Consider the following 8,004-nt stretch of genomic DNA (forward strand, 5'->3'; position numbering starts at 1 on the left):
GGACCCAGGATGCTTTGCCAGCTACAACGCAGTACACGGACTCCTTTGCCCTGATTCCAAATGTGGTTGTATGCAAGGATGCCCTCGCCGCCTACGAAAGAATGGTGGATTCGCATGCGGCCGGCTGGAAAGGCGTTTTCGAGTTTGTATCGTAGCCGTAAGTTGATCATCGACTCGGTAGGTATGCACGGCTCAAAACTAATAACGATAACATGTAGGCACGGCCCAAGAAATCTTGCAAAGACCTTGTCACTCGCCTACAGTCGTTGGACGTCGGATGAGGAGCCTCACACCACTCCGCCCGTCCCCGACAGTAGCACGCCAGCGATTACTCGGCGCCCGACGCCCGGTCTAAACGCGAGCTATTCGTTTCCTCCACAAGCAAACCCGGACGACACCAGTCGTGAAATGCCAATCCCACAGTATCTTAGTGGGGCGGTTGCAAATGAAGGCGCTGCTAGTAGTACGGCCGTGGAAGCATCGACTGGACAAGAGCCGATCGGTCCTGATAACACGCCGAAAATACTGCTCATTGAAGATAATCATATAAACCTCAAGATCCTAGCAGTATACCTGAAGAAACTCAACATCAGATACGACAAAGCCATCAATGGAAAGGAGGCAGTGGAGAAATATACACAGTCACCAGGAGACTTTGACTGTATTCTGTCAGACATCTCAATGCCAGTAATGAATGGCTTTGAGGCGGCGAGACTAATTAGGGCTTTTGAGAGCCGCGAGGGAGTTAGAGAGGGTGTTTTGATGTTTGCAATATCCGGCCTAGCTACGGAAGAGGCACAAAAGGAGGCACGCGAAAGTGGATTTAATATGTTTCTTTCGAAACCAGTGAAGCTCCACGTATTAGGGGAGATACTTAAAGCTAAAGGTATGTTAGAACTCCAGAATATGTTATAAAATTTAAACTTGATATATACGCTAATTAGCTATACTATTACAGTCTCTGTTTAACAGGTCTCTCAAGCTATCTTTATAGGCATTCTGGAATCGTGCATCCAACTTCAGAAAGTCAATGGCATTTCCAGCTAGCATCATTGCACGTTGTTCCGTTGACAGAAACTCAGAGAGTGATCCGTCAGAAGTCAACATCTTGCCTGCTTCAGGAACTTCGCCCAACGGGAAAGGATAGTCGCTACCCATAAGAATGCGGTCCACTCTTATCTTCTTGCAGAGGTACGCAAGGAGATCTGGGTCATGGACTAGGCTGTCTATCCAGAGATTGTCGCCTGAGCTGAGGTGATCTGAAGGACTTCGCCCACCCGCTCTTGAAGCAACCAAGTCTGGCCTACAATTGTATCCGTGTTCAATTCTTCCCATCAGGGTTGGGAACGCCCCTCCTGCGTGAGCAAAGCAGAAGCGCAATCTTGGGTATCGTAAGAGGAGACCGGAAGATGTCAAGGCCAGCATCGACAGGGCGGTCTCACAGGGCCTAGTAATAAGTTAGTAAGTCTTTTGGTTCCAAATTACGCCCATTGGAAGGGACCATTACGTACATTCCGATTAGCCACGAAGACCAATACTGACCCCATCGATGTTCATTCTCTTTGAGCAGTGAGTATCCCAGCGGATGGACAAAGACAGGCATATCTAACTCTTGACAGGCAGCCCAAAATGGATCCAACCTAGAGTCGTCAAGGTTCATATCACCAATCGTAGTTCCAATCTCGACACCCTTTAGTCCGAGGGTATACTTTGCTCTCTTGAGCTCTTCAACAGATGCTTGCACGTCCTGCAGCGGAACCGTCGCAAGGCCAACAAATCTTGTCGGGTATTCGCTGCACACTTGTGCCAGATGATCATTGAGTGCCCGCGCCAACTGTGCGACCATCTTGCCTGGCTTGTCGTAGAAAAACAGGATCGGAACTGTGCTCAATACCTGGACATGGACTCCCGTCTGGTCCATATCTCTTAGGCGAACTTTCGGGTCAAAACAGTTGTCTTGAACGGTCCGGAAATGTTTGGAATCGACGTAGATATCAACTGACTCTCCATCCACTCGTGATGGCCTTAGTTCAATCCATGAGTTGGATTGTGTACCATTTTGTTCAGGATCAGATAGCTGTGGTAGGGTCCGCGGCATAACATGTGTATGAAGGTCAATGCGATAGAATTTATTGTCGGTCGTCCCACATGAGTTTCTGCCTTCAGGTTTGATGCGATTGTGGCACCCCTTGCACTGGGTGGTCATTGTCAGTGAGTCAACTGCCATCGTGGATAGATGTGAGAATGTTCTTGAAGTGGTAGCCAAGTCTGGTGTACTGCCCTGATATCTCGTTGGACATACATATTTGGCATCTTTGACATGTTATATCGTTTCTGAGTGGCTTAACTACTGATTGCGTGGCTATTCACCGCAGACTAGACAGCTCATTATCCGACGGCGGCCCGCGCATGTATGGGTGGGAATTGAACCATCATCTAACTTATATGCCGGCCCATCCACGCTGGACACATTCCGGCCGACTGCAACGTGAACTTGTGACATGGCCAATCACCCTCGCGAGATTCCATCGGTAGATGTCTGCTAGCGGAGGATTTAGAACTTCTTCAGGTAGTTATATAGGTCTGGTAGGAAGGATCATTAATGCCGAGCTGATAGAGTTTGTCCATATCCGATCCCCCCAGCGAAGCGGGCCGATTGCCGAAGCCACATAACCTATACTCAACGAAATCTCCGATTGAATAGAAAAGCAATTCAAATACCGTATCTCATATCTATTATATACACTAATAGAATATGTGTATTTCCTGAGGTCGACACATAATCATTTGCTCTGCCTGAATCATTTCTTTGCACAATACCAGCGTAAACAGACCAAGCAAGCTGTCAGTTAGCCCTCCTGTTGCCTTAAAGATGGGCGTTTGGAGTGCGTGACAAAGGATTGGGAATATGGGCTAGGCGAAGTAACACAGTCAGTCGTTCAGAACCTGAGTTCAATCGCGTTAGGAGATTCATCATCTGTTAAGAAGATATCACTTTCTCTGATAGTGACATGCTAGATCTAAAGTATCCCATTAACTGGGACAGGCCCTACATTGGTAGGTGGAGAGTCCTCACGACAGTAAAAACATCTCGACTGTAGTTTCCTCCCTCTCGCCCCTTACCGGAGTTCTTCATCCCACCAAAAGGTGTACTAAGCTCCCTGACCAACCAGCAATTGACCCAAACAAGCCCCGCGTCAAGCTGCTCACCGACACGTCTCATCCGTGCACCATCCTTGGTCAAGAGAACGGCAGCAAGTCCATACGCGCTATCATTCGCCAGCTGGACACACTCTTCCTCGGTTTCGAACCTGGAGATAGTGACGATGGGGCCGAATATTTCCTCCTGCATGATTCGTGACGATGTACTGACGTCGGTCAAAACTACTGGCTCTACCCAGTAGCCGCTGCTGGGTTCGAGTGGCGGCACAGATCCCGTGATGAAAGTGGCATTCTCCTCTCTGGCCAGTGCGAGGTACGATACGATCTTGTTATAATGCTGTAATGAGGCTACAGCGCCTGTACGATCGCCACATTTGTAATTTGCCTCGACATATGTTTTTAGTGAGGCGACGAATGAATCGTAGATACGGGATTGGACGTAGATACGAGAACCGCATAAGCAGATCTAATGAGGTCAGTGTCAAGAGTCCAAGGCATATATAAATCGGCATGTCTTACCTCTCCTTGGTTTTCAAAAGCCGCTGTTGCGGCTGTTTGGACTGCCTTGTCGAGATCCACGTCATCAAAGACCAAGGTTGGGTTCTTGCCACCTAGCTCAAGGGAAATGTGCTTGTAGATCTGGTCCGCCGTATCTCTACGGATCTTGATCCCCGTTGCCGTACTTCCAGTGAAAGAGACGCCCTTGACAAGAGGGCTCTGTACGAGTCGCGAGCCTGTAGTAGCCCCATCGCCGAAGACTATGTTGATAACACCAGGTGGAATCTCTGCGAGCCGGAATATTTCGCAGAGAAGGAATGCAGACATGGAGGTGAATTCTGAAGGTTTGGCGACGGCTGTGCAACCAAAGGCAAGACAAGGTGCGATCTTCCAGGTCAGCAAGTATAAAGGCATATTCCACGGAGAGATGAGCGCAAAAACGCCAGTCGGTGAGCGGTGCTCGTAGGTGAGAGCGACTCCATCAATCATCCTCACGGCGTTCTCTTGATGCAGAATAAAACTCGAGAAATATCTACAAGATGCCCGAGTTAGTGAAACTTCTTGTTCAGTGTTCCGTGGGTATGTATCCACCTGAAATTTGTCGCAGCCCGATCTACTTCGACTCTCGCCCGTGCAAGTGTTTTGCCCTGGTCTATGCTCTCCCAAACTGCAAGGAGTTCCTTATTCTCTTCTATCAGGCACGCCACTCGCTCAAGCAGGCTGGACCTGAAGGCTGCTGTCGTTTTGGACCATGTTTTGAACGCATCAGTAGCGGCCTGCAGTGCGTGGTCAACCTGAGCAGTGCTGCTGATCGGGACCCTAGCAAAAGATTTGCCGGTCTTGGGATTTATGGAATCAACGTAATCCGCTGTCAACGAGGTATCGAATTCATTGGAGACATAGTTCTGTAGAGAAAGTTGCGCTGACACGCTGTCCGAGGAGATGAAGTGCTCGGCAGACTCCGAGGTCTGGAATCGCCAGGCAGTTTTGATGGGAGAGTCTGGCATTTGTGCGGTTGGTTCTGTGCTTGCTCTTCTTGTTAGTCGACCATGTACGGGTAAAAAGTGTTGCAGTATATCTAATCACAGATCGAAAATTATCATATTCAAGATAGTGAAACCCGGGAATGACACCGGTTCAACCGCCGACGATCGATGCCATGGTCACGGAAGAAGGTCGCGGCCCGAGTCCCGGGTCAGTCAAAATAGCGTCGGCAAGCGGGTAGCCACCACTAAATGTACATTGCCTGGCAGCCCCGCGGAGTTTTGGCTGGCTTCAATGCACAATAATTCTCGCGCTTCTATTTCTTATCAAACTTCTACTTCCTCTGAGTGCATATCAGTGATTGGCTGTCTGACATAATTTTGAATTCTTTATTTCGACCACAAAGGCTTTTGAAATGGCATCACAAAACGGCGAACCCTTCTTTCTCCCCGCTGAAAGGGCTCAATCGCTCGCCAACTATCCCCACGCTCGAATAACACCACAATCAGCCAAGACCATTTTCGTTTCTGGGACCTCGTCACGTCGCGGCGATAACACAGTCGTCGGCTGCACTACAGACGCCGACGGAACGCACCACCTTGACATTTCCCTGCAGACAGAAGCGGTGCTGCAGAACATTGGGGCCATTATTGACGGTGCAACAAACGGCGCATGTGGACTGCAGAATGTGGTCAACGCTACTGTCTTCTTGACCGACATGAAAGATTATGCTGGGATGAACAAGGAGTGGAATAAGGTATGGCCGGACAAGACCAAGGCGCCTGCTAGGACCTGTATACAGGTTGCGGCTTTGCCGAATGAGAGGTTGAACGTGGAAATTCAATGCACTGTTTTATGGGCAGAATAGCTTGCTGGTTTCTGCTCTGGGATTGGGCACTATGGCCTCGGCTTCTGAGAGCGATACCCAATGGCTATGCGGGAATGAAAAGAGATCTGCAACTACTTGCGATTATCCCTGCTATCGACATGCCGATTATCCGGCCAGTCAAGTTTGTAGATAACTATCAGAAGATAAGATAAAGACACTGTCTTATGGCACTGAACCTACGGAGTACGGAGCACTCCGCACTATAGTTTAGAGATGAATTATACTTCTTTGGGCAGGTAAATAATGTCACTCAACTTGTGATCTTCGAATAGGATACCTACCTCCCTAACTAGGTGTTTCAGACCTTCTGGTATTTACCTATCAATGGGCTATCTACAAAACGTGCCGGCAATTCTGTGCCGAGCTGTAGCGCTTAACAGCATTTATCAAAGGACCTTTGTCCGGCACATCAGACTGAACTCGGCTATAAGACCAGATTTAGACAATTGAACCCATATATCGGTCGCTCAACTAAGCCAGGTCACCGACGGTACAGCTCCGGATTATGTATATAGTGTCAGTCCAATTCTTTCACAAGTATAGCAATAGGATCTGTTCAAATCTCGTCTTATCTAAACATGATGCTCAAATCTCTTCTGTTGGCCTCTGGAGCCATCCGCGCTGTTCATGGTTGGGGTGTTTTAGGTCATGCTACTGTTGCCTACATTGCTCAACGCTTTCTTGATGATGATGTTGCCTCCTGGTAAATACTCTTTACTCCGCTGTCAATTTCAAATGTACTGATATTAGAATAGGGCACAGGGTGTTCTGGGAGATACCTCAGACTCATACCTTGCCAGCATCGCCTCGTGGGCTGACACCTACCGCACAACGGCAGCTGGAAAATGGTCAGCTCCTCTACACTTTATTGATGCAGAGGACAGCCCACCAACAAACTGCAATGTCGACTATGACCGCGACTGCGGAAGTTCTGGATGCTCCATCTCCGCTGTTGCCAACTACACTCAACGTGTAGGAGATAGCCGTCTGACAAAAGCAAACAAGGCTGAGGCTCTCAAGTTCCTCGTCCACTTTTTGGGTGATATCACCCAGCCACTGCACGATGAGGCCTACGAAGTTGGCGGAAACGATATCAAGGTCACCTTTAACGGGTACTCTGGTGATAATCTGCATTCAGACTGGGACACGTATATGCCCGAGAAGCTGATCGGTGGCCACGCCCTGACCGACGCTCAATCGTGGGCCAACACACTCATCTCTGATATCGTGTCTGGCTCTTACAAGTCCAAAGCTGCTTCTTGGATCGCAGACAGCGACGTGACTGATCCCATCGCATCAGCTACGGCCTGGGCTTCAGATGCTAATGCTTTTGTCTGCACCGTTGTCATGCCCAACGGTGCTGCAGCCTTGCAGACAGGCGATCTCTACCCGACATACTACAACTCTGTGATCCCAACCATCGAGTTGCAGATTGCCAAGGGCGGTTACCGCCTGGCCCATTGGCTGAACAGCATCTACTCTGCTAAGATTGCGACTCGTTCTACGCATAAGCTGAATGCGCGAAAGCCACTGCCAGACTTGATGGGAAGAGATCTGCTTCCTGCTGCCCGACCTTTGAGTCGTGCTAAATTGGCGAGGGAGGCAATGAGTGGAAGCTGCTGTGGTTCAGGACATTCTCATTAGAATATACGTTTAGTGGAAGGGCAATGATTGATTTGGGGAATTCTCGGCTATGTGATTAGTACTATTCACACTATTATAACTGATAGCTAGCGGTAACCTCAATCTCAACATCTGTGTTCAAAGGCAGCTGATGGACAGCGACGCAAGTCCGACACTATAGTCGTGAATGTTAGTCAAAGAATAGAGCTGAAGGATGTGTGTAATGCTACTCACAGGCTTGGGCTCAGTGGGAAAAAACTCATCCCACGCGGTGTTGAAGGCACCGAAATCCTTCATTTCAGCCAAGAACACATTGGCCTTCACTACTCGTTCGAGGCTACTGCCAGCAGCTTCGAGCACGGCCTGGAGATTCTTAAGGGCCATGCGAGCTCGGTCCGTGACAGAACCGGGCACCAAATCGTCGGTTGCGGGGTCAATGCCGAAGGACCCGCTGCAGTAGACCATGCCATTATATTTTACGGCTTGGGAGAATTGAGGGAGAGGCGCACAAGCGTCGGCCGTGTAAACTGCTTGAAAGTTGGACATGGTGGTGGGTAGCTGGACTTAATGGACGGAAAAACTAAGCGGAAGCTGTGGAGTAAAAGAAGGGCTTCTTTAACTGGGACTTTGTTCCGTCAAGATTGACAAGATTTCGCATGGTATTGAGATTATATAATTCACAGTGGCACCTCCGCTTTTACCTCTTGGACGGAATACATGCCTTATTGCAGTATTTTACGCGGCAGAGATCGCAAACTGGAACTATCATCAGTCATGTCTGCCTTTACTGGCTCCACTACCCTGAAGTGGAGATGCTTAGAAACTACGAGTTGCAAAACAACCTTCCT

The 8,004-nt window shown here is 48.9% G+C and overlaps 5 protein-coding genes across 5 annotated transcripts; 2 read left to right on the forward strand and 3 right to left on the reverse strand.

The window, feature by feature from the left end:
• Positions 1-936: 936 nt before the first annotated feature.
• Positions 937-2,227, reverse strand: FPRO_03935 (uncharacterized protein; the record flags this gene model as incomplete). Its single annotated transcript, XM_031223960.1, has 2 exons — positions 937-1,447; positions 1,512-2,227. 2 exons carry the CDS (start codon positions 2,225-2,227, stop codon positions 937-939), a joined length of 1,227 nt encoding a protein of 408 aa, XP_031089267.1.
• An 822-nt stretch (positions 2,228-3,049) lies between these two features.
• Positions 3,050-4,667, reverse strand: FPRO_03934 (putative aldehyde dehydrogenase; the record flags this gene model as incomplete). Its single annotated transcript, XM_031223961.1, has 3 exons — positions 3,050-3,628; positions 3,682-4,192; positions 4,252-4,667. 3 exons carry the CDS (start codon positions 4,665-4,667, stop codon positions 3,050-3,052), a joined length of 1,506 nt encoding a protein of 501 aa, XP_031089268.1.
• Positions 4,668-5,059: 392 nt separating this feature from the next.
• Positions 5,060-5,512, forward strand: FPRO_03933 (putative L-PSP endoribonuclease family protein; the record flags this gene model as incomplete). The annotated part of the gene is made up of 1 exon (XM_031223962.1): positions 5,060-5,512. One exon carries the CDS (start codon positions 5,060-5,062, stop codon positions 5,510-5,512), a length of 453 nt encoding a protein of 150 aa, XP_031089269.1.
• Positions 5,513-6,111: 599 nt separating this feature from the next.
• On the forward strand, positions 6,112-7,177 carry FPRO_03932 (putative nuclease S1 precursor; the record flags this gene model as incomplete). The annotated part of the gene is made up of 2 exons (XM_031223963.1): positions 6,112-6,236; positions 6,289-7,177. 2 exons carry the CDS (start codon positions 6,112-6,114, stop codon positions 7,175-7,177), a joined length of 1,014 nt encoding a protein of 337 aa, XP_031089270.1.
• Positions 7,178-7,250: 73 nt separating this feature from the next.
• On the reverse strand, positions 7,251-7,702 carry FPRO_03931 (putative brt1 protein; the record flags this gene model as incomplete). The annotated part of the gene is made up of 2 exons (XM_031223964.1): positions 7,251-7,331; positions 7,391-7,702. The coding sequence occupies 2 exons, from the start codon at positions 7,700-7,702 to the stop codon at positions 7,251-7,253; spliced, it is 393 nt and encodes a 130-aa protein (XP_031089271.1).
• Positions 7,703-8,004: the final 302 nt, after the last annotated feature.

Source organism: Fusarium proliferatum (assembly GCF_900067095.1).
Source record: "Fusarium proliferatum ET1 genome assembly, contig: FPRO_scaffold014, whole genome shotgun sequence".
Taxonomy (NCBI): Eukaryota; Fungi; Ascomycota; class Sordariomycetes; order Hypocreales; family Nectriaceae; genus Fusarium; species Fusarium proliferatum.